The sequence below is a fragment of the Pan paniscus genome, chromosome 6, assembly GCF_029289425.2.
Source record: "Pan paniscus chromosome 6, NHGRI_mPanPan1-v2.0_pri, whole genome shotgun sequence".
Taxonomy (NCBI): Eukaryota; Metazoa; Chordata; class Mammalia; order Primates; family Hominidae; genus Pan; species Pan paniscus.
Genome location: NC_073255.2, coordinates 111108864 through 111136343, shown reverse-complemented (window position 1 = coordinate 111136343; position 27480 = coordinate 111108864). Strand labels below are relative to the sequence as shown.

The 27480-nt window shown below is 34.1% G+C and overlaps 1 protein-coding gene across 2 annotated transcripts in view; it reads right to left on the bottom strand.

Moving 5' to 3' along the window:
• VPS50 (VPS50 subunit of EARP/GARPII complex) overlaps positions 1-27480 on the bottom strand; it is a 128050-nt gene that overhangs the window by 66015 nt on the left and 34555 nt on the right. For both annotated transcript variants that reach the window (XM_003809726.5, XM_034964460.3), the window contains 4 exons: positions 21413-21455; positions 19948-20046; positions 16370-16510; positions 808-940 (listed from right to left, as the gene is read on the bottom strand). In XM_003809726.5, the coding sequence (XP_003809774.1) occupies positions 808-940; positions 16370-16510; positions 19948-20046; positions 21413-21455 (416 nt within the window). The remainder of the gene's footprint in view (positions 1-807; positions 941-16369; positions 16511-19947; positions 20047-21412; positions 21456-27480) is intronic.

The following is a 27480-nucleotide window of genomic DNA, read 5'->3' as shown; positions in this document are numbered from 1 at the left end:
TCAGAAACTGGAAGTTTACTAAAGTAACTTGATTGAATAGCTACAATAAATTGTATATAATACAAAAAAAAAGATGTGCAGTATTTATTTTATCCATATTAAACAAAATGCTGATAAAATCATTTACTGTTTTTATAAGTATTCTGAATATTCAATCTCAGCTACTGTTCAAGGATAATCAGTTAAGATATATAATTATACAAATGAAGCAATTTAAATAGAATGATTAATAAATACAATAATTTTTCAAAGACGTATTCTTTATTATTTAGCTGACTGTACCACAGTCATTTAAAGTTATATTTTCCATTCAAAGATGAATATTTTAAAACATCATTTTGAAAATGAAATTCTAGTCTTGCTTCATTTTCAGGAAGGAAAGTATCAATATAATTAATTCTTAGAACCTAGCTTTATTACTGTAACTTGAAAATTGGCTAAATAGATTAATATTGACCATCTAGCATTAATTTCACAGTAAATTTAGACAGACCAATGTCTTATCTAGTTTGCAACTAATAATATTAACAACAACAAAAATTTATAAATTCAGTCCTAAAGCCATCAGCACACACTTCTGGAAACTAGTACTATGTGCCACTTAAAAAGTCCTTTGGCCCAGTTACTCTCTAAAGGTAATAGAACATTTGAAGTAGCTGAATCACTTTCTTTGCTCAATGTTTAGCCTATGGTCACTGTAATCCTTGAAATCCCAAAGGCATTCCTGCCCCTTTCCTTTCTTCTTACTCCAGTAATGTGGGATATTTATAGTTCAATTTTTAAAATAAAATAAAAATATTTTCCTACCAGAAACTGAAGCAGTAACCTCATTGTCATGTTTTTCATGCCATTCCATAGTCCTATAATAGCTGAGCATAACTTCCCATAGTGCTTTGCACAGGTCTGCAAGGCATGGAATATAGCTGTCTGGTGTAACATGCTAAAGAAAATGAGAAGAGACAACTTTCAAATTATTATGTTTACTCTAACAGTTATAATAAAATATGTTATTAATCAAATATATTCAAAAATTAGAAATAACTAAGAAAATTTCTTCAACTGACATATCTAAAGAGAAAATTCAATGGGGAGAAAAAAAATTTTTTAATAATTCCCATCTCAACATGGCTTTTTCATACACATTAAGAATATCAGCCCATATGCTGTGAATCAATCTGTAGTTAGAGAACCATAAAGAAATTACTGAATTAGCAACTGGTCCCATAAATAGCAGTGTAAACATCCCCAAATGCATTTTTTGAAAGACATGATCCTAAACATGCAAATACAGCTTTACATAGCCTGGACCTCAGGCCTTCTTGCAAAAAGAAGGTTGGATTTACAATTCTGTCATTTCATTTGTGTAAATTAAGTAAACATCTTTGACAATCTCTAAATTTTTTAAATCGTATGGAATAGATATTCTATATCTGACAATAACATTTTAAAATAACTTCTAACATAAACAAGGCTATGAAACAATATATGAACTCAAATACTCTCCTTAATGGAAGCGCATGAATTTTGCTTCCCTTTGTAAAAACAACCAATTTGCCATTCTGCCCTTTTATTTTATTCTATTTTGCAGGCTTCCCATTTGTCATAATGCAGCAATTGCTCCATCATTTGAGATTTTCTAGCATTTATTTAGTTTGTGATCAATCGACTACAACTTATGCTGATGAAATATTGAAAGTTGAAGACTCTGGTGTAAGTAAACTCCCCAAGATAAACAGCTAGTAGAAATAAGCTATGGCAAGTATTGCCATGGTGTGTGGTTGATGCTCATGATGTCACAGTTGGTAGTGGTCCTTGCTCTTTCAAAAGGCTTTTTCTTCCCATAATGATCTCTCCCTCTAAACTCATTCACCAAAACATTCATTTGGCAAGTAATAAAAATACTAGCTTACATGATTTACTACACTTCCATGTAAGTATATCAAATCTTTGAAACTAAACTAGGAGTACTAAAACAAAAAAGTTAAGCTCTGGAGTCAGACTGTGGGGTTTATGCCAAGAATGCTAGAATGGCTTAATCTTACAAAATCTATTAATATAATTTGCTCTATTAATAGGTCTAAGGAGAAAAATCAAATGATTATCTCAATAGGTGCCGATCAAAAAAAATTTCTCAAAGTGGGCTTTAAGAAAATTCAAAACCCACTCCTAACAAAAACGTATGAGGAAATAAGAATGAATAGGTATTTCCTTAATATGAGAAAACTCTAAGGCACAACCCCTGTGGTCACACACACACAAAAAAAAGATGCCCATTATCTCCACTACTGTTTTAACTGTTTATACTGCTATTTATGAGAACACCTGCTAATTCAATAATTTCTTTGTTTGATTCACAGCATATGGGCTGGTATTTAACAATGATTCAGTAGTACAAGCTAATGCAATTAGATTACAGAAAACAGAGGCAAAAGAATAGGACAAGAAAAAATGAAACTATTTATATCTGCTAATGACATAAAAATATGCCCAGAAATTCCTAGAGAACCAATAATAAAACTAATTCAAACAATAAAAGAATTCAGCAAAGTAGCAAGTTATAAAATGTACATGCCCAAACCAATGGCATTTGTATACAAATAAACATTTAGAAGAGACACTGAATGAGAAACCCTCATTTATAATAACAAGAGAGAATTTTTAGGAATTTAATAAGAAATGATTGAAAACCAAGAAGAAAACCATGAAACACTCCCAAGAGACATAAAAATAGACTTGAACAAATGGAAAGAAATCCCTTATTCTTGGTTAGGATGTCTCAACATCATCAAGATGTCAATTTTCCTTAATTTATAAATTTACTGAGATAGCAATAAAAAAGTACAGAAAAAGATCTGGTCTCATATACAAATCTGGTATATGATAAAGATGGCATCGCACATCACTTAGATGAAGATAGTGTTTTCTTTACAAATAGTGTTGGGAAAATTGTATAGTTAGCTGGAAAAACATAAAATTAGACATATTCCTCCAGAATACGTAAGAATAAACTCCAAATGAATAAGAGATTTAAATGTCAAAAATAAAACTATACTAGAAGAAAACATGAATCAATTTCTCTCTAACATTGATACAGAAAAAGACTTTCTAATTACAACACAAAATTTACAAGTAATAAAAGTAACATTTGATTTTACTATATAAAAATATCAGTACAATTTGTATAGCAAAAAACACCATATGTGAGGTCAAAAGACAAATGACAACTCTGTAAAATATTCACAACATATATTCACAATAAAGAGCTGATATTCCACATTTATATAGAATTCTTAAAAGTTTGGGGAAAAAAAGACTAAAACTCCTATCAAAAAAATGAGAAAAAATGCACACGAACACACTTCATAAACAGAGATACAAAAATGGCCCTTCAACACAGAAAAGCATGTTCAGTTTTACTTGTAATAGGACAAATGTAAGTTAAAATTACAATAAGATGCAAATTCTCACCAATCTCAAAGATTCTCACCAATCTCAATCTTAAAGTTGACCACTGACAAAGATTCTCTCCTTAACCAAACTCTAGTCAGGCTCCTCTGAGCTATCTTCTTAACCACGGCCTAAAAAAAACTTGGATGAAACACCTAACAGAGTTTCTAATGGCTCAAGCCACATCCCTAGGATGACTTCAGCCCCACCTTACAATGCCGGCCTGAAAAAACTCAAGGCTGCCAATGTACTTGAAAAAAAAAATGTACTGTTTGTTCCAACATCTGAAGATAGGGCCCCTGTCCCCCAGTCTCTGTGAGAGGGTAGGAGACTAACCTCCATAAACATCAGTTAGCAAACACAAATGGGTTTCACGTGGACCGACTCCCTTCTCACTAGTAAATGTTCACTTTTCTGACTCCACTAAGCCCCTGCTCAACCCCTTCCCTCATTTTCCCTTTAAAAAATGCCCAGTCACCATTGTATAAATCAAAGTTGAATCAGTTCACACTGGACTCTTTTCCCTATTACAATAATATCTTCTGATTAAAACCTGTCCTCAACACTTTAGTATCTGGCTTTATCTTTGACATCATATATGCTCTGTTGGCAAGGCTGTGATGAAACAGGCACTCTCATACATTGCTGATGCAAAATAGTACAATCCCAAGGAGGGGAATTTGTCACGATCTAACAAAACCTACGTGTGTATTTTTTCTTCAACCTAGCAATTCTACTTCTAGGAATTTATACTGAAGGTATACCTCAAACAATGTGAAAATACATATGCACCATGTTATTTATAAAAGGATTATTTGTAATTGCAAAACACTGAAATATATTTAAATGTCCAAACACAGGAGATTGGTAGAACATTATTCATACATACAAAAGAGTACTTTGCAGCTGTGAAAAACAATTTTGGGTAATCTCTCACATTTACTTCTATAATCGCTACCCTTACAATGAGCCAGTCTTAATGTTTTCCCTTGGTGATATGGTTTGGTTGTGTCTGTCCCCACCCAAATCTCACCTTGAGTTGTAATAATCCCCATGTGTCAAGGGCGGGGCGGTTTTCCCCATACTGTTCTCATGATAGTGAATAAGTCTCATGAGATCTGATGGTTTTGTAAGTGAGAGTTCCTCTGCACAAGCCCTCTTGCCAGCAACAGGTAAGATGAGACGTTAATCCTCATTTGCCTCCCGCCATGACTGTAAGGCCTCCCCAGTCATGTGGAACTGTGAGTCAATTAAACCTCTATCGTTTATAAATGACCCAGTCTTGGATGTGCCTTTATTAGCAGCGTGAGAACAGACTAATACACTTGGTTTATTTTTAGCACATAATTATACCTGACATACCTCTTACACCATACACATATGACGAAAGCCAATACTAATGCACAGGGTCAGGAAAAGACTAAAAACCTTTTCCAAGAACAAGGCAAAGCAAAAATCCCAAAAAGTTCTGGGCTGCAACTCAGCAATCATACCAAAATAAAGGTACTCCTCTACAAGTCAGTAGTTCTAACTTTTATTAGCCCAACTTCGCATAAATATGTATATTATGCAAACAAATTTAATCTAAGTATAGCTCAACATTCTTTCTGGTAGATAAGAGAAAGGCAATGTTAGTCATATTTTTCCCAAAGAAAAATTATGACTGTACAAATAATTGTGTTATAATTAATTTCTATTATACTTGTCACAGTTTAACAAACCAGAAAATTAAAACTTAGACCTACTATCTTCTATTTTCCACCCAACCACTGTCCAGCTCATTATATGCCTATTTATTTGAAAAAAAAAAAAAGAGGTCCTTCATTATGTTATCTCTTGAGGATTTGCTGAAATTTAATGGGTTTGGATGAGATATACACACACAGATGTTTATGTGAATCTTTTTTTCATAAAAAGTTAAAGTTACTTAGTGAAGCTATAGCAAGGCTTTCTTCTCACTGAACTGATTCAAGTGTAAATAATCCAGAGATCTAGCTAAACCACTGCACATACCTAAATGTCTCCCAAAAGGACCCAAATTTATTATCTTCAAATATATTCATGTGTACAAACATAAGACTATGATACACGCAGCACCAGCAAACAAGATGATTCTTGCCTAAGTTCATACTCTAAAATAGGAACAAACGTAAAGACCATTTTATTAAATACATATACAATAAATAGTTTAAGGAAAAAAGGCAAGGTGGGGTAGTTTTTTTTTTTTTTTTTTAAAAACAACGTTTTCAACAAATTTAAGCCCAGCTATGTTAATCTCTGAAGGTTATACTGGCAATAAGTTAAAAGAGTTATTTCATTTTAAAATTGAGCCCCTTTCCATTATGCCATGCAACCAACTGGTGTCAATTGTCACAGTGACAAATGCTTCTCATGCTTTTAACATCATTTAACTAAAATCATTTGCAACTAGTATTTTCTACTTTATAAAAATTACCTCCAAATTTCAAATAGAGAATTTTATTACAAAGACATGAATGAATCATAACCAAAGAGATTCAATGAAGCCAGAGAATAAGCAAATAATTACACAGGTAATCAAAAAATAAAAGGCAGGCTAATAAGAGGAACCTGAGTGTTCCACCCAAGCATCAATTCTTCACATCTGCAGAGCATAATGGAAAGAGACCTAAATTAAGAATTGGAATCCCTGGATTCCAGCTGGCACTAGTTCCACAACTTACAGTCGCATGCCTTAGATAATAAACCACTCTGGTTCTCAGTTTCACCTTTCATAAACGTGTTAGAGATACTTGTATCTTCCTATTTCATCACTGGTTGAAGTCATTCATTTATTACTAAATACCTAACATTGAAACTCAGTTCAGGTTAAGGGGAGACTCATTTGGCATAATACTAGGAATACCATAGCAGAGGAGCACCATATTATAATCCCAGTTCTATGTTCACATCACATATGGAAAATAGCAATGAAAGTATTGATTGAATCAATTTACAAAATATTCACATAGTAAGACATCCCCAAGAGCTAAATAACATCTTGAAATTTTTTTTAAGAATAGATAAGAAATCGAAATTTAATTACCGAATATTTCTCTGTGTTCTAAAACTATTTTCCACTGCTACTCTTCAACTTAAAGCTATTAGCTTCCATTTATTTAGCAAAGATTGTAAAGTGAGGGGAAAAGATAAAATAGGCATATAATCTTTGGGAAATATCCCAAGAAATGCACAGGAAAAAAAGGAAATTTTAACCATCCTAATTTTAAAAAAAAATCCATAAACTCTATAACAGAGACAACATACATGTCTAATAAATTTGGCAATCATAAAAGGTAAACAAATATCCTAGGAGGAAGGATTTGGAGAAGATGAACAAACTGGATGTTCCATGCAAGGAGATCACAGCATTTCCACTATGCTTCACATTCCAACGCCACAATTCATTCCTTAATCCAATTTTGATTAACACTTTCTCAAAATCCACAAATCTGATTTCCCATCTCTTATCACTGTCAGTTCACAGTAACACTTGGCACCTTCCATTTCTTCTATTAACCACCTCAACCAACCTACCTGGTTAAAATAAAAATGATGAAACTAGCTTATCAAAACCAGCAACATCTCAGTCTTGATTATAAAATATAAGTTGAGGCCATCTTCAGAGAACAGTGTAAATCCAGAAATTAATATAAGCAGCCTTTATAAGTTTGAAGCACACAATAAAAGAATGTCATCTTCTGAAAGTTATTTAAATGCAAAGTAAAGTAGTAAATATGGGTGGAAAGGCTGCTAGTCTTTTGCTTTTTATTCTATAATTTACTTTAATACTTATAAGAAATCTCTATTACTAAATCCCTACAAAAATTTCAAAGTAATGCTTTTTATATTAGAGCATCAAAATGAAAAGTCTTAGGGATGGTTGTAATGAATTATTTTGTTCTTATTCCACGTTTTGATTTAGCACTCTAATCACATCCTAACAAACATAAAGGGAACAGATGTTTTGGCATCCTCACAGAGATCCAAAATTCCCAGTGCCTCCACCCCCCAAAACACACACACAGTGATAGATGGATTTCAAAAAACAACAAAGGGTTGGTTATCAGTATCTTTAGATGAATGCTGTTAGTACTATGAGCTCACATCATCAGAAGCTGCTGGGGAGAATCCTGCTTATCTGAGTGGCTTCTGAAAATATGCTGCTGGTCAAAACAGCACCAGGCCCAGGGAGTTGAAAACATCTTTGGGGGTAACTCTGGACCTATGGAAGTGTCTGAGCCAGTATCTAATATTTAATTACTTCAATATCTAATTACTTCTGTGAGGGCCTAGCTGTATGAAATATGATTATCTTAAGAAGTTTCCAACCATTGGAAACCAGAGAGGTAGTACTGCATAGTGGAAAGAGCACTGAACTAGATGAAACATGTTTGGGCTTGGAGCCCAACTTTGCCACTTACTTGATCATGACTCCTGCATAGCAATTCATGTATCTAAACCCCAAGGGTTAAAGCAAATCTCCTAGAGTCCCTCTGAAGCTTTAAAAGCTATGAGTCTCCATAGACAAAAATATGCATATGCTTTTAGCAAAACTTTCCTTGCAACTCATTGGATTCATTCCGGATTTAAAAACAAATATAATCGGGGAGAAAAACACTCATTCTCATCTACGGCATTTTATCATTAATGCTAAATATGTATATACACATAAGACATGTAATATGTATGATATAAATAATCCCAACTTGGAATTAAGTAACTAGCACCCGTTAAATTGTGAAATAAAAAGTTCTTCTTTAGTTGGCAGGTTATTCTAATTGCTGTTAAATGGCCTTAATCAAATAGACAGCTCAATATTAGAAAACAAGCAAAGTATGTATAATCAGAATATATAATTATCTTTCAAAGTTTCAAGTTATAAGATGCTATTAACCTTCACGCTGCCTGAGATCACACAAAAAAAGGCAGTATTTAAATATAAAAACACTATCAAATAATCAGGTGTTTGGGAGGTTTCAAAAATGGTTTCCTGTTGGGCAAGGTGGCCCAAAAATGGTTTCCCACTAGTAAATTATTTTTTCTTTCTGCTGGAAGCTGTGTGCCACCATATAAAGATAGGTTGGCTCTTTTTTATCTCCAATCCAATCCCCCTCCCTAAAAAAATCATCCAGCAGTCTAAATTACATTGATAATGTTAAGAGTTCTTAGACATGAACAATATAGAGGCCTTGCCAGACCTGGAACACCCCTCCACTTCCAGCCAAGACAGTTAACACTAGTTACTCAGATAAATGGTTACCCAAAGCATGTGCTCCATAGGCACTCATTATTCCCTGGGTGCATTAGAAACAACCAAACCACCATACTAAAAAATCCGGTTAAACCAAGCCAGACAATCTACTATTCCTTTCACCTGCCCTGTGCTTTCCTACTCTCATGGCATTGCTCATGATATTTCCTTTCCATTCCTGGACACACACTGTTCCTGTTGTGCCTGTTGAAATCTAAGACCCAACTTTTTCCTCCCTTGCAAACCTTAAAGAGATATTTTGACTCCTTGGATACTTTATGCCATTTGACCTTTTCTTATTCTACCTCTGATCATAATTAATGTGACCTTAACTAGATTATTACTTTAAAGTCTTATTTGTCCTTGCTGATCTGAACTGATGACTGAGTAAGAAAACTGACGACTGAGTAAGAAAAGCTCAGTAGGCCAGGCGCGGTGGCTCACATCTATAATCCCAGCACTTTGGGAAGCCAAGGCAGGTGGATCACCTGAAGTCAGGATTTCGAGACCAGCCTGACCAACATGGTGAAACCCCGTCTCTACTCAAAATACAAAAATTAGCCGGGTGTGGTGGTGGGAGCTGTAATCCCAACTACTTGGGAAGCTGAGGCAGGAGGATCACTTGAACCTGTTGAACGCGGGAGGTGGAGGTTGCAACGAGCCAAGATCACGCCATTGAACTCCAGCCCAGGCAACAGAGGGAGACTCCGCCTCAAAAAAAAAAAAAAAGAAAAGAAAAAGAAAAAAGCTCAGTAATGACAAGTGAACTGGTTTACACTTAACAAGTTATAGTGCTAAGAATATGAAGTCTCTGTCTTCTACCAGCATCCAGGAAATAGTAACAGGCTAGCTTATTAATTTGCAAGTAGAATAAAATTTCAGACTCCTCACAATTTTTGATGATCCAGAGAGAAAATGGCAAGAAAAAAAAGAAACAAATAAACTTTCCTTACCTACCTTTTGGTCATTAAGTTTTAATTTTAAAAATTATCAAAACCTACTTAATTTAGAAATCATTACATAAAATTATATACTACAAAATTAGCTAGGCACTCCATATATGTGATAAGAATAAATCTGACAGCTGAATTCTTAGTTCATTCTGAAACTGACCTGAGCAAACCAAGTAAATGATAATATTCTTTGAAGTGAAAAGGTTTCTCTCTTCAACCAAATATTCAAATTTGTAGCATTCAGCAAGAAAGGTCTACTCACCTATTCAACCACATCAAGCAAATTAACCTCAACAATCAATGAAATGTCGTTTAACCTCCTTACCATCCCAAACATGCCTGAGTGATATGCAACACAAATTATTTTTGATATGCTACCTCTGGCATCTGATAATTATGGTATTAAATAAAAGATAATCAGCATTCATGTGCTCAGGGAAAGGGATAAATGCAGACTCTGCTGATCAGGAGTGTAAATTGAAATACCATTTTTTATAGGGCAATTTAGGAAAGACAAACCAAAAGCCTTTAAAATGTAAAGCTTTGACAGACAATGCAATTTCATTTCTTGTGATTTATCCTAAAGAAATAAAGATGTACACAAAGATTTAGCTTTAAGAATATTTACTACAGTGCTGTTCATAATGACAAAAGCTGGAAATAACATAAATATCCAAGAACAGGAAAGCAGTTAATTAATCCACAGCATCTCTTACAGTGAAATACCGTTTGGTCATTAAAAATTATGCAAGTAGCATATTTACTGAAATAGAAAAATTGTTTTTTGTTTTTTTATTTGAGACGGAGTCTGGCTCTGCCCCCCAGGCTGGAGTGCAGTGGCGCAATCTCGGCTCACGGCAAGCTCCGCCTCCTGGGTTCATGTCATTCTCCTGCCTCAGCCTCCCGAGTAGCTGGGACTACAGGCGCCCGCCACCACGCCCGGCTAATTTTTTGTATTTTTAGTAGAGACGGGGTTTCACCGTGTTAGCCAGGATGGTCTCGATCTCCTCACCTCGTGATCCACCCGCCTCAGCTTCCCAAAGTGCTGGGATTACAGGCGTGAGCCACCGCGCCCAGCAGGAAAAATTGTTTATAATGTAGCAAGTGGGAAAAAAGTTATAGAACAGTTTGTGCAGCTACTTTTAAAAGCTATCAGCTTATATACACATTAAAAGAACCAGCTTTGCATGCAGACATATGCAATTTTTACTTTCTTCTTTTTGCTTGTGTCTTTTCCTACAATTAATGTTTTAGTTGTATAATTTAAAATATGCATATTTTTAAGAGAATGTATATTAATGATTGCTTAATTTGAGCCACTATTTATATAACTTATATTATGTCTATCCCTATAAAGACTGTGAGTAACATAAAGACATACAAAAAACATACCAGTTTAAGAAGTCAGAAAACAGAAAAGGGGTAAGGAGGCAGCAGTTAATTCTATAGAGAACCCAAAACAAAATGGGTACTAAACATGAACATTAACTTTAGCATTAACTTCCTGCAGCTTATCATCCATAGTAAAGAGAGTCAATACACTCTCACAGTATCCGATGAGAGAAAATATTAATTCTAAACAAAAATCCTGAGGATTTAGGAACAGAAACATGTTTTCACTCAAAAGAAGAATCTGTCTTTGGGGTTTTATACTAATAACAAAATAAGCTGTTATTTTCTACAGGGACTTTACTAAAGATATTGGTTGACTCCCAAAAAATCGACATTATCAGTATCAAAAAATACTGTTTTTAAGAATGAAACTTTAAAAGCCTATAATGGGACATTAGATTAATATTATAGTTTGTCTATGATGTACTAATATAAAGCACCTTTAAAAGTACATGGCTCAGAGAAGGTGCTCAGTGTTGGTTTTCTTTCCCTCTCACTTAACCTAAACAGACTCTAATTGTGTCAACACCACACCAGTTGGAGACAAATATGGCAATCCAATTACTAAGGAAACACCTCCAATGTGCCAGACACTATGAAAACACATAATGAAATAATTTCAAAAGTTTTTTCTAACAGAAACATTTTATTTTCCCCCAAATAATATATGAGTGTGTATGTATGTATGTATATATATATATACAGAGAGAGTATATTTTTACATAGCATATATTTTTACTACATTATGAAATTCATCATAAAAACAGAACTCAAAGCTCATTAAGATGATTTGGAAATGAACAATTTTAAAAATAGTTGAGAAAACTTCAGGCAGCCTAGCCAACTCCATTGTCCTAAAATTAATCAATAACATCCTAATTAGCATCTTGAAATAAGCTCCCCAGGAAAACCCATCAGCCTGCCAAAGTAATGTTATTTTTAAAAAGGAAAAAAAAAATCCTTATGAATACTTCATAAACTTTCAAATAAACCACAAAGGGTTTCTCTACAAAGGTGCTAAATTAAAAGCTTCCAAATGTTGTCTATAAATCTCTCCACAAATTGGTGTAAATATGTAGGGTACATCAAAATGTAAATGCAATCACAAACAAGGCCTAATTTTTTAAGTAAATAAAAGTGCTACTATGAGTCCTTTATATTTTCCCTCTCCAGAAATGAAGTATGATGAATTTTCATTTGGAAATCTTGCTGCTAAGTTTTAGCGATTTATTTGGGTTTCAAAATAATGTACCTACTTTTTTTAAAAAAAGAACCTAAACAGCTAGTGTAAAAGCAGTAAGCCAATGCATTCAAGAAAAGCAGAGAAAACAGACTGAAAGACAACCAATAAAAACTATGCATCTAATTAAACCACTCTAAAAACATGTTTAGTAAAGAGAAAAAAGTACATTCAACTGCAAAATGATTTCAAAAAGCTCAAAACCAACTAAACTTTTAAACTCAGAGCAATGGTGAAGAGAAACAAATGGCAGCAAATTGATTGGGAAGGGATGCTGCTGGCCTTAAGAACTTGAGGTTCTGTATACCAGAGTAAATAAAAACGGAACACTAATTTCATCTCAGATTTCCAAGAGGTTTTTCTTTTTTTTTTAATTAGTTCAATTTCACTGTAGCTCATTTAGGCTGATATCTAAGAATAGTTTAAAATGATACTATGCATAAAGGAAGCAGATGATTATCTCTTTTCATTTCCACTCTCTTTCCATTTAAAGGAAGCACAATTATTCCCTGTTCACAGGAACTCAAATCTGCCTCTTACTCTGTAGCATTCATCTTAATTTTCAATGTTATTTTTAAGCTCTATGTATGACTAAACACTTCCTTCAAAACATTGCTACTGTACAGAGGATATAAACTGCCAAAATGCCTAGACTCTTTCTTCTCATTTCATGTCAGTCAACACCCTGCACATGTTTTGAGGACTCTCCTGCTTCTTGCTCACCTGATGCCCCACTGCCACATTTGCTCTCACACAAGTATATCTTCGATAATTATTATCAGTTATTTTTAATCACAGGCTAAAATGATCCCCCACTGCCACATATTGAAAAATAAGCAGCTTACATTCTAATACAAAGTTCCTTCATGAATTATCTCTCTTGCCTGAGTTATGCCTTGATATTTTTTCTCACCAGGAAAATGTACTTAGATTTCCTTTCATCGGCTTCTTTATTCAGCTCCTCTATCTTTCCTCTCCTTAGCTAACCACTATATTTTATAGAACTCAGTTACTAAAAGTTAACAACTTTTCATCAAACTAGGTAATAAATAAGCAGAACTAGAAAGAAAGAATTTCTTCCAAATCTTACCTGATTTAACCATCAAATATGACTCAATATTATAAAATAAATTAACAGGTTACAAAAAGGTTTCTGCACTCATATCTGCCTGTAGCAGCACTGACTAGGAGCCTTGGGGGTAATTTCTAGAAGGCCTGGGATGATTTCTAAACTTCTTTAATTTTTTTATTGAGAATAGCCAAAGAAAATGGGTTACCTTGATATGCATCACAATCTTCACCTTATTATGTTAACTCCTTTCTTAAAAAGAAATTCCTCCATTAAGCCATCGCTAATATTTGCTATTATTCTCACCAATTCGAACCAAAGCTACTTCAACTAATGTTTTAGCACAGCTTGAATAAATACCAAAAAAGTACAACTGTGTTAGACGAATAATAATATATGAGCCTGCTATTATGTTTTCTATGACTACACTTCAAAATATTAATAAATCATTGGTTTCCTTAATTATAGATATACATATACGTGTGTGTGTATATATATGTACATATATATATATATAACCTACTATCACACGTATATGGATAATTTTATAATAAAGTACCAGAAGTTTCTTGGGGATAATTTTAACAAGTATTTACTAAAGATGAAACTAAGGATAAGGATAAGCTATTTATTATCTTATAATTTAAATATATACACAACTACTTCAAAAGATTATTTTACACTCAGCCTTTTTTTTTTTTTTTTTTTGAGACAGAGTCTGTCGCCCAGGCTGGAGTGCAGTGGCGTGATCTCAGCTCACTGCAACCTCCACCTTCCTGGTTCAAGCAATTCTCCTGCTTCAGCCTTCCCAGTAGCAGGGATTACAGGCATGCGCCACTACACCCAGCTAATTTTTTTTTTTTTTTTTGTATTTTTAGTAGAGGCAGGGTTTTGCCATGTTGTCCAGGCTGGTCTTGAACCCCTGGCCTCCTTGGCCTCCCAAAGTGCTGGGATTACAGGCATAAGCCACCATGCCCAGCCTACAGTCAGCTTCTTTAAAAAGTGAAAGAAACTCAGAAGAAACATAATGGTAAACACCTTGAGCACAAATTTGTGTTCATAAAAATTTGTAAGCCAAGTATATCTTTCAGCTTTTTGTTATATAAATGCACAGAGGGGCTTTCTCATGAAGCATGAGCACAATTTATGTCTTTGACTTTTTTAAAAGCATATAAAAATGGTCAATAAAAGAAAGCAAAATATACATACACAAACACACACAACAGATTTAACCAAATTTAAAAAGATGAAAAGACAAAACTCTAATTTGTTTAAAATGTTTGGTTTAATTTTTAAGAGTTCTTTTCTGCTTTAACAGGAAAAAATTGCTAACATAATAAATTGCTTTACCATCTATTAGTGATAGCAACATTACAATAAAAAAATTAATAAAACTTATTAGAATAAAAAAGGTGATTGGGTAATTTTATAATATATACTATCAAAGTAAGAACATATATGAATAAGAAAAATAACAATAAACAAAACATTTCAAAATTATTAATATTTACCAAATGATAGCTATACCTAAAACTGAACATTTAAAGACAAAATTATACAACTACATCACACTTAAAGTTAGTAATCATAAAATCTGTAAAACAGTCCTCATGGTTTCTACAATTAGTTTAAAAAGATATTTTTAGCCGTATTAACATACATCCACTGTCATTATTAACTTAATCTTTAATACATCATATATAATTACACCCTTCCAGGATACTTATTGTAGCTCAGGTAAGAAAATTTCTGTAGTACCCAACAGACATATAACCAGCAGGTTTGACAAAGAAATTCATTGAAGGATGAAGATTACTTATTTTTACACTAATTCCTGGACACAATTACAAAGCAGAATGATATCTACTTACTAGAAGTGTTATAATTTCCTGACTTGACATTAGAGAAAACTCAAGGATGTCTCCAGTGAGAGACATAGTGCATTCTTAGGCTAAAGGAAGAAATCATGGTAAACAATACCTCCACATGGTTAAATCAAGTGGTCAATCCTGTAATATTACCATATTCAGACTCTCAGCAGCATCTGACATAGGTTCTATTCTTCTTGAAATGCTTCCTTCTTCATGCTGTTGTGACACCACCATCTCCTAGTTTTCCTCCTACCCAGCTAGTTGCTCTAAGACTCTACTAGTCTCATTCCTCTATCTAATCCCTGAATGTCACAAGACCCAGGGCCCTCACGTCTTCTTTATTTATACCCTTTCACCTCAATCTTCTTACCTGGTATCAGGGCTTTAAATACAAGTAGATGCTGATGACTCCTAAATTTACAAACTCAGCCCTGATCACTCTAGGTTCTTCTATGCAACTGCGTCCTCAGCAAGTCCACTTGAATGTTTAATAGATACCAAACAGAGCTCATGATTTTTCACCAAAGTCCTGTTCCTTCCCAGTCTTCCCTATAAAAGCAAATGGCACTACCATTCTCCCAATTATTCATCATTCTCTTTTCCTCACAGTCTACATCAACTCCTCAGCAGGACCTACTTCTAAAACAGAACCCAAGTCAGTCCACTTCTCACCTGTTGGGTTACATTACCTAAAGACCTATGTTTCTTTAAAAAGAAAAAGAAAAAACCAGTTACAGATGCTGACAAAGGCAGCATTCATACACATGAAAAAACTGGTTGAAAATCTGTACAGAAAACCAGCAATGATGGTTGCTTAGAAGCCTACTGGATGCATTCATAAGAGATAATTTGGAGCCTGAGAGAGATGGGTAAAAGAAGCTATGAAATGGTAAAGAGTCGATTGAGAAGCAATCATGCTCCAATCTCAGTAACCTTTACCATTTGTGTGACTGAGTCCTCCAACTTCTCTATAAGGAAAAGAACAACTTGGGAGAAAAAAAATTTTTGGCAAAGATTTATTTTCATTTTAGTAGCATTTTCAAATAGGTATGTACCAAGATAAAGGAAATATAAATTTAAAATCTAAAGGAGAGATATATGAATAGTAATTAAGTCACTACATACTGTACAGAGATCCTTATATTGCAGCTTTTGGAATTTTGTGTCTGTGTTTCCTGCACATAGTTCCACATAACCAAGAACAACTTGAAACACGGTGTTGTGAATGGCTTGGGTGAAGTGCATATGAAGTTGATCCATTGCTGTCTGTGGAAAGAAAAAACGCACAACATAATTTCACATTATTAAAATAAATAAATTTCAACAAATTGAAAAAACCCAGGGAAACATCTTTTCAAATAATAGTTACAACACAAAGATAATAGTTTTCCCAGAATTATACTGGGAAAATTATACTGGGTATATTATTTGCAAATAACCCTTCACATAACCAGATTATCAGAGCACTCAAAATAAATGTGACTCGTGAACACTGCTCTGTTGTTCTTTATTTATAACTGGTATTCATCTTGCTCTTTCTTAAATATGTTGTACACAACCATATCTCTAATTACCCTCTGCATCATTCTGCATGTATTCCTTCTTTTATATCATTCAGTGCACTTCTCAATGGTAATCTTCTCAGGGAACCTTCCATGACTAGCCTATATGAATCAGTACTTTCTATCTCTGCATCCACATACTCTGATTTATATTTCTTTGTAACATTTGTTACTACCTGACATCATATTCATTTACAGGCATACCTCACAAAGCAAATTTTTTGATTTCCCAGTGTATATAAAAGTTACATTTACACTGTTCTATAGTCTATTTAAAGTGTGTAATAGCATTATGTCTTTAAAAAACAACATATAAACCTTAATTTTAAAAAATTGCTAAAATTTAAAAAAATGCTAATAATCATCTGGGCCTTCAGTGAGTCGATCTTTTTTCTGGTCGAGGGTCTTGCCTCAATGTTGATGGCTGCTGACTGATCAGGGTGCTGGTTGCTAAAGGCCGAAGTGGCTATGGCAATTTCTGAAAAGACAACAGTGAAGTTTCCTGCATTAGTTGACTCTTCTTTTCACAAAATATTTCTCTGTAGCATGCGATGCTGTTTGATAGCATTTTATCCACAGTAGAACTTCTTTCAAAACTACAGTCAATCCTCTCAGACCCTGCTGCTGCTTTATCAACTAAGTTTATGTAATATCCCAAATTATTTCTTGTTATTTCAACAATGTTCATGGCATCTTCACTAGTAGATTCCATCTCAAGAAACCACTGTCTTTGCTCATCCGTAAGAAGCAACTCTTACATCCATTCAAGTTTTATCATAAGATTGTAGCAATTCAGTCACATCTTCAGGCTCCACTTCTAATTCTACTTCTGTTGCTGTTTCTACCACATCTGCAGTGATTTCTTCCACTGAAGTTTTGAACCCCTCAAAGTCATCATGAAGGTTGGAATCAACTTCTTCCAAACTCCTGCTAATGTTGCTATTTTGACCTCCTCTCATGAATCACAAATGTTCTTAATGGCACCTAGAATGGTGAATCCTTTATGGGAGGTTTTCAATTGACTTTCCTGAGATCCAGCAGAGGAATCACAAATGTTCTTAATGGCATATGGTAAATCCAGAAGCTTTTCAATTTACTCTCCCCAGATCCATCAGAATAATCACTATCTATGGTACCTATAGCCTTATAAAATGTATTTCTTAAGTAGTATGACTTGAAAGCCAAAATTACTCCTTGATCCATGTGATGCAGAATGACTGTTATCAGGCATGAAAACAACATTCATCTTCTTGTATATCTCCATCAAAGTCATGGGGGACTAGGTACATTGTCAATGGACAGAAATATTTTGAAAGGGACATTTTTTTTTTTTCTGAGCAGCTGGTCTCAACAGTGGGCTTAACACATTCAGTAGGCCATGTTGTAATCGATGTGCTATCATCCAGGCTTTGTTACTCCACTTACAGAGCACAGGCAGAGTAGATTTAGCATAATTCTTAAGTGTCCTAGGATTTTCAGAATCATAAATGAGCACTGGCTTCAACTTAAAGTCTTCACATGCCTTAGCCCCTAATAAGAGAGTCAACCTGTCTTTTGATGCTTTGAAGCCAGGCATTGACTTATTCTCTGTACCTCTGAAAATCCTAGGTGGCATCTTCTTCCAATAGAAGGCTGTTCCGTGTACACTGAAAATCTGTCTTTAGCATAGCCATCTTCACTAAGCTTAATCATTTCTAGCTTTTGATTTAAAGTGAGAGACATGAAGCCACTGTAGGTTTATTAATTGGCCTATTTTCAATACTGCTGTACCTCAGAGAATAGAAAGGTCCAAAAAGAGGGAGAGAAGGGGGAATGGCCAGTTGGTACAGCGGTCAGAACACACACATTTGTGAATTAAGTTCACCATTTTATATGGGCACAGTCCCATGGACCACAAAACAATTACAATACTAACATGAAGCTCACTAAACACAGATCACCATCCCAGATATAATAATGATGAAAAAGTTGGAAATACTGCAAGAATCATGAAAATCTGACACACAGACAGGAAGTACATGCATGCATACTGTTGGAAAAACGGCACTGACAGACTTGCTTGATGCAGGTTTGTCATAAACCTTTAATTTGTAAATAACACAGTATCTGAAAAGCACAATAAAGTGAAGTGTAATAAAAAGATGTATGCCAGTATCCCTCACTAAAAGGTAAGATACATAAAAGCCTATATCCAGACACCTGAAGCAATGTGCGTAGGAGGTACCAAAAATATTTATGGAATTTAAGACTTAATCTTATGAGGGAAATTAGAAGTTATAATCCTATTTTCAAAGGTGTTTAAACATATCCCTCAAAATTGCTAAGTTCTTTCTTCTTAGATTTTTTTCTTGGGTATAGCTTAAGACATGAAAATTAAATTACAATAAACAGTAAAATTTCTTTATTCAGATTTCGAAATGTAGAGTTTAAATTGTTTAGCAAAATCTTAAACTTCCTTCTAAAAGAGGGGACCGTTTAAGGGAAGAAAACATTTACATCTATCACATTAAATGTTGTATAGGTAAACATATAATCCTATACAAACAAAAGATACAATTAACTTTCAAAACCATGGCACCTGTTTCAAGCTTTTCAAGGAAGCCCTTGAACAGTAAGAGTATGAAAAGCCATATATTATGAGAGAAGTTATGACATTTTGGGGATAAAAGGACCCTCTGAAATATGTGATAAATAAAATGGACTTGTTTTACAGATAAATGTACAAAATGTACAATGCTGACATATCATTTTGAGGGAGTCATGCTGGCTATCTAACAACACGTGAAGCTGCAAATTAGGAAGTCCTGTTTCAGAACCAAGAGCTGAGTTAAAAGAGACTACATGTTGTCTCCCACTGAATTATCTTATAATATACTTATTGGAAAATCTACATAAAATTGTGAAAATATTAAACCTGACAAGTACTTCATAGTTCAAAACAAACTACTGTAATGTTTTAACCACATTATATACCCTCTGAGTCTACAAGAACAACCATTTTATCACTGTTAATTCAGAATAAAAATGTACTTCGTTAAATAAAACTTTTTAAGGACATGAGATTAATAATATTCAGACTTAATCATGAAGGACAACAAATTCCTGATTAAGGAAAAATCCAAACATCCTTTTGTAACAAACCTGTGTTTTTCCAAGAAGTCGATAAGCTTGTTGAACCTTGGTATAATGGTTAATGTCAAAATTCTTGCAGATTTTGGAAAGAGCTACGTCCAGCTGTTCCTATATAATTAAAAGAAGAAGCAAGACATGGTTAAGGAATTATGTTTTCAAGGCAATGAGAAGAAAACATTAAGACTAATTTCTCACTTTTAGTTAACATTTAAATACATTTACTATCATACCAGATTTAGAAGTCAAAAACAAATTTAAATAAAGTTATAAATTGCAACTGTAAATTTATTAGCAACTATAATCAAGTTTACCAAGATATTAACATGTGAATTTCTATGCCTTAAAACCCATGCCTAGTGTTTTACAGGAAACAAAATAATAGTTTTGTAATGAATCTTACTCTTACTACTACTTAATGTTTCCTCACGCATCTGCTAAAATCTTACATAAACTGAATTTGTGGGACTACTGGAGAACAATAAAACAATCTTTCTCTAATCAACGAAAAGGAATTCTCAACAAAACTACATTGAATTTAAAAGTATATTCCTCAAGGTTTAAGCTCTTATATCTAAATTACCATGCTTTATGGATTTCTTTTTCAATGATTTTCCTTTGAAATAAGAGTTTTTAATATAAATACAGAATAATATCTATTAAAAGTGAAGAAATCCTGGGCTCTCAAAAGAAAGCCTTCATTAAAATATTCAGGGAATTGTTAACTTGAGCCACTCAAAGCAGTTGTTTCTGTGACTATCAAATAAACTGTCATTCTCACAATTATTTAATAGCAAATAATTGCATTTGTGGTCAAAAATTACTTTCTCAAAAGGTAATTTGAAAGTCCAATCTCAACTTTTATAAATACTCTTATCAGGAAAACAATAAAAGACTAGAAGAAACCAAATAATTCTTATTTATTAAAATGAATACCCTCCTTTGCAAAGATTGTCAAGGAAAGAGATGAATTTTGAATATATGTAACAGGCAAAACATGCTTCATGCTCACAATTACATATCTCTTCCTTTTTAGTTTCTACGTTTTTGATGAACTATGTGAGTATCATTATGAGGTTTAGGAATTTTGGAGGGTTTTCATCAGCCAATAATTACTTACAGGTAAATTAACTCACTATACTAAACAATAAAGTAACTGATAATTAAAATATAATTAATACATAGAAAGTATTTTGGCTATTATATAATTTATATGAGAACACACCTATGACTAATAGTTTGGAAATTTTTCTTGGAAATGGCAATATTTTCAAATGCTGTTTTGAGATCCCATAATTTACAAGTAAATTTTTACACTAACTTGACCATAAATAGATATTCCAAATGAAAATCAAGAAATACAGTGATCTAGAGACATTGGTAATAACATAAAAGCCAAAACACAATGTTGCACCTAGGCTATTCAAAAACTTCTGAAAAGAAAAAGTCATTAAGGTTAGGATGTAATCCTTCTTACCTCAATCTGTTCCAAAGTATCTTGCAGCTTTGAATTCAGTTCACTATTTAAAAAAAAAAAAAGTTTTTTTCTATTTCTGAGACAAACTAAGTGCTAAATAAATACATACTAACTGAATAATTAATCCATAAATTCGAAGATTAAGAGTATAGATCGTAAGACATGCTGCTGAATTCTACATATAGACAATGCAATAAGAAAAAGTATTAGAAGGGAATAAGAGTCATTAGCAGCAGCAACAGGATTGCGTGAGTAGAAAGAAAGAATCTACAGATAAAAATAAAAAAACTGAAGAATTAAAATTGGTAACTTTTACATAAACAGTGTGTCTATATAAACAATGTTTGTGTGTTTAACAGCCAATTGAATATCATCTTTCTCAGTGATCTGAACACTTTTGCCCTTTATTTTTATTCTATCTGTCTCAAGTGTATTGGTCATTCAGGAAATGCAAATTAATACTATAAAAACACTGTAACGAACGAAAAGAATGGCTAAAAATATTTTTAAAAAATTAAAAATGACACCACCAAATGTTGGCAAGGACGTTGAGCAAACAGAACCACTCATCTGATGCTAGAGGAAGGGGAAACTGATATAACCTCTTGGAAAACCCTAATATCTACTGAAACAACACACACTCTACCTCCCAGCAGGTCTAGTCCTGGATACATACTGAACAGAAAAGCACACAGAATCCTTGCAGCATTATTTTTAATAGGCAAAAACCTGAGGCAACACAATTATCTAGAATAATTAGATAAGCAAAATGTGATATATTCATAAAATAAAATCCTATAGCAATTAAAATGTATGTGAACCCCAAAAATATGTTTGGCAAAAGAAGTCAGTAAAAAATAGTATATACTGTATGCTTCCATTTATTTAAAGTTCTAAACAAGCAAAACTAATTTTGGTGACAGAAGCCAGAACAGTGCTTACCTTAGAAGAATGACTGGGATGAGACATGCGAGAAGTTTGTGGGGTGTCAGAAATACTCTGTTTCTACTTCTAGGTGGTAATTACATAACTATGTTTACTTTATAAAAGCTTACTGAGTTATACTCATACACTTAGGACATGTGATTGAATCTAGATTTTTCCCCCTTTAATTCTTACGAGGTCAGTAAAAAAAAAAATCAATAGAACTAACATTATTTGAATTATATCTCACTACTAAAAAGGATGTGATATCTAACAAAATAAATGCAATCACAGAGAACATATTTTAACAAGAAAGAATAAAACCTCATTGTTCTTAAAATAGTACAAACAAGTGAAAGACGTTTAGCACACCAAAATCAAAGGTTTTTAAAATTGCTATCTACTGATAATAAACTTGACTCTCAAATTCCTAGCAGCCAAAGCAAATAGGGAGGGCCATAGTACTTAATCCAGTGTCTATAACAGAAGAACATACCAGTAGCTCAAAGGGGAAAAATAAAACAAAAATATAAAAAATCACTTTTGTTTGCATTAAGTTCTGAGAGAAAATTTTGCCAGTGTCTTGATCTCCAAAGGCACAACCCCCTGACAATATCCTTACAATACATACAATAATGGGTTCCTTGCATTTGCTTCTTATAGAGCCTTTCAAGGCAAGCTACAGAGATAATACCAGAGTGAGATATAGATAGATATAGATAGCAATCTGTCAGAAAAGTAAAACCAATGTAATACAAGCACACAGTTTTTGATGCTCTCAATGATAAATGTCCAAACATCTAGAGGAATTAGATCATTTTCTGCAAATAGTATTTATCATAAGCATACTTTGAACTGAAGTTGAGGACTGGAGAGTATATTCTCTAGTAAAAACTGGAAGTGAGCAAAACTATATCCTTTGACAATTAACAGTGTAGGACTGATACCTTATTAGAAAAATTAAGATCTCTAACCAGGATTTGTGCCTGAAATATAGCCAAATCCTCAGACATAGATTAAGGGAATACTTGCAGGTAGGACTGAAATTTCCTTTAAAAAATAATTCTAGGACAACTCCTGCCAAAAAAATAATGAATGGATAAATAAGTGAATGAAGAATGAAAACTATTGTCCCCAAAATAATTCCCCCAAAAGGATAGCTATGGTAGTGTCTTAACACTTTCAAAGAATTAAATAAATCCTCACCCAACCCCAAGAAAAGCAAAACAAAACAAATCAGTATCTTCTCTCCCTCAGAGCTGTTCCTTCTCCCATGTTCTCTGTCTCAATTCACAGCATCACCACCTACTCAAACAAAGCTGAAAATCTCAGCGTCATCTTGCATTCTTCCCTCTCTATATGTAATTGGTAATCAAATCCTGATGATTCTACCATTTCATTTCAGTATTTCCCATATCCACCTGTGATTATCTTTTCTCAATTCTATTTCCTAATTCAAGCATTATCACCTTTTGCTTAGGGAATATAAATCATTCTGTTATAAAGATACATGCACGTGTATGCTCACTGCAGCACTATTCACGATAACAAAGACATGTGAATAGCAAAGAAATGGAGTCAACCCAAATGCCCATCAATGACAGACTGGATAAATAAAATGTGGTACATATACACCATTGGATACTATGCAGTCATAAAAAGGAATGAGATCATGTCCTTTGCGGGGACATGGATGAAGCTGGAAGCCATTATCTCCAGCAAACTAATACAGGAATAGAAAACCAAACACCACATGTTCTAACTTATAAGTGGGAGATGAACAATGAGAACACATGGACACAGGGAGGGGAACAACACAATGGGGCCTATCAGGGGACGGGTGGGAAGAAGAGCATCAGGAAAAATAGTTAATGCATGCCAGATTTAATACCTAGGTGACAGGTTGATAGGTGCAGCAAACCACCATGGCACACATTTACCTATGTAACAGACATGCACATCCTGCACATGTACCCGGAACTTAAAATAATGAAAAAAAAATAGCTTCCTAACGAATCTGCATATGTAACACACCTATTTTAATCAATCTATCCATTTATTTGACAAACACCATCAACCAAACATTGTACAACATCCTTCAAAAAGCTGTCAGAAATAGCTCTGAGCAGGGGTCTAACTTCACATTGGATTTGGTCAATATTCTATATGATTTGGCAGACACAGTGTTGTCAAAAGGCTTTATGCAAGGCAAGTGCTATCTAGTCCTGTGGGCTCTACCATTTCCTATGGTCTTACATCTGGCAGCCTCACATTTATATGACCTGCCTGGTCCCTAAAGACATCGGAGTGCAGCTCTTAAGTAAAGCAAAAATAAAACCACATTAATCTCCTGCTTTAAATCTTTTTGTGGCTCCCTATTAAACTAACGAGAAAAGCCCCAAATTAGTATGGCATATAAGACCTTTAACAATCTGACATGAAAAAAATAACTTCACATAGACTTCTTAATGCCTATATTTTAGACATATGTACTATGCACAGCACCTGAACCAAACTCCAGACTTTCACACCCTCAGTTCTTGTACATAGTGCTCACAATAACTTGAATATCCTTTCTTCCTTTCTCACTCACAAACATCCATCTATCTTTCCAGGCTTAATTCGAATACCATATTCTCTGGGAAGTCCTTCCCTGCTAAGTAACTAACCCCACAACCTTCATAATACTCTGTTCACGAATTCCTGTACTACAGTAAGGAATACCTGTGGCTGTGTCTCCAAGGCACAAGTGTTTAAGGCACTGTGGCTTACTCACCAGTGACTCCCCAGAACTAAATTTACTACCTAACTCAGAGCAGGTAATAAATATTCTAAGTCAAATTTGTAATTTAAAGAAAAATGGTAAAATTTTGCCATCATTCCATTAGCCCCTATTCTCTACCTCAATAAATAAAACTACAGAGACAGCAGGAAAGGGAAGAGAATGTTTTAGAAGAAAAAGAACCACACTGAACTCTGGTCTGCAGGAGCCTTAGCAAGAAAAGAGAGATGAGTAAGAGTTAAAGACAGTTCCTCTATCATATGGAGTTCAAAATTTCACCCAAGGCTGATCCTAGAGTAACAGAAGCAGAGAGGCAAGGACAAGTGGAATAATGAGTAAATCAGAACTGGTAAACATATTCCTTTAGGGAATATTTTGAGTCTGGAGGAAAAAGAAATATATCTGAATTCATTCACAAGTGAAAGCAATGATTTCTTCAGCTTCTCTATCAAAACAAATGGGCTTTAGTGTTGGTTTATGAAATTATAATAAACCTAGATGTTTTTATGGCTGTTATTAAAGGTAAATAATTCTATATCCCATTTACTAAGATTTAATGCAAATGTGGTAAGGTAAACATTTGGAAGACTACAAACATAAAAATCTATAAATCAAAAATTTGGTTTCATTAAAAATGCTTTCAAAATGTACAACTGCAATTTGACAACAATTTACTACTAATTAAAAATACATATATAAAAGTTATGTGATTAAATACTGGACATTAACTGTACAGCTTTTAAAGAAGCTCTTAGCCATCATTTAGAAACATGAATTCAATCCATTTTGATCAATTAATTAAAGTATGTTAAAAGGATCTATTCATAAACATTTTGATAAATAAATGCAACATTATGGTCAAGAAATTACCAGTTCTAAGATGGAAGGCTAAAAGCCTGTAAAAGCGGTCTGCAAGCTGAATGGAATGAATCAAACAATTCTGCAAAGGGTTTTTACCATCACTACAGGAAATATTAGGAATAAATTATCCATAAAGAACCAATTAATAGTGTTCTTTAAACAACTAATCTAGGACACACATATACTCACAAGAATGAGTCCTAGAAAGGTTGCATAGAAATCAAGATTTTGAACAAATCTGACTATACAAAAAGACAAGATGGCACAGTGATAATATCTTAATGATCTTTCCCTGGTCTGTTATTAACGAACCATATGATTTAAGTCAAGTCCTTTAATATCTCTGGGCATCAGTTTCCTATATAAAGGTGGGCCAGATAGAAAGGGTTGCTTCCAGCTCTAATGTTTCATGATTCTATTATATGCTGAAGACGAGTTACTCAATTGCCCAATTTGTACATGGTTCAGTAAAGTTCTAAAACTTTTAGAATGAGCTTAAGTAAATGTACTTCCAAGTTTATACTGTATCTCCATGGCCCTAAGACACTGACGTTCCAGTCTGTTTAAATCAGAGCCTATTCCAGTGGTTTTCAATCTACTTACAGGAAGCAGAGAATTTATCAGCAGACCTCAGAGAAACTGATTTTTCAACATTCTAAAGTTAAACCAACAACTCTTAAGTACCATGAAGTGTCTATGTGATCCTTCAAACCATATATAACCAGGCTATAACAGAATTCCTAAGATCACTTTGGATCTAACTAGATGTCTGTCTTCACTTAACTTCACTTAACTCTGTTAATAAATCCCTGACCTTGCCCAGGCGCAGTGGCTCACGCTTGTAATCCCAGCACTTTGGGAGGCTGAGGCAGGTGGATCATCTGAGGTCAGGAGTTCGAGACCAGCCTGGCTAACATGATGAAACCCCATCTCTACTAAAAATATTTTAAAAATAGCTGGGTGTGGTGGCGTGTGCCTGTAGTCCCAGCTACTCAGGAGGCTGAGGCAGGAGAATCACCTGAATCAGGGAGGCAGAGGTTGCAGTGAACCGAGATTGTACCACTGCACTCCAGCCTGGGTGACACAGCGAGACTCTGTCTCCAAAAAAAGAAAGAAAGAAATCCCTGACCTAATCTATCACCACAAAGCTCAGAGTCCAATACTAATATGTTCAAAACATCTCCAACTTTATTAACTGTAATTCTAGATCAGAGATCGGAACCCACAGGCCAAATCCAGCTGGCAGTCTGTGTTTCTAAATAAAGTTTTACTAGAACATAGCCACAACCCTTTGTTTACTTTTTGTCTACAGCTACTTTCAGACTACAAAGGCAGAGTTGAATAGTTGCAACAGAGACGTATGGCATGTAAAACCTAAAATATTTACTATCGGGCCCTTTAAAGACAGTTTGCCAAGCCCATGCTAGAGTTCAGCAGAACTTTTAGTTGGTGAACTGATAAAAGTTAAAACAGGAAAGAGATATATGTGTGTATATGTGTC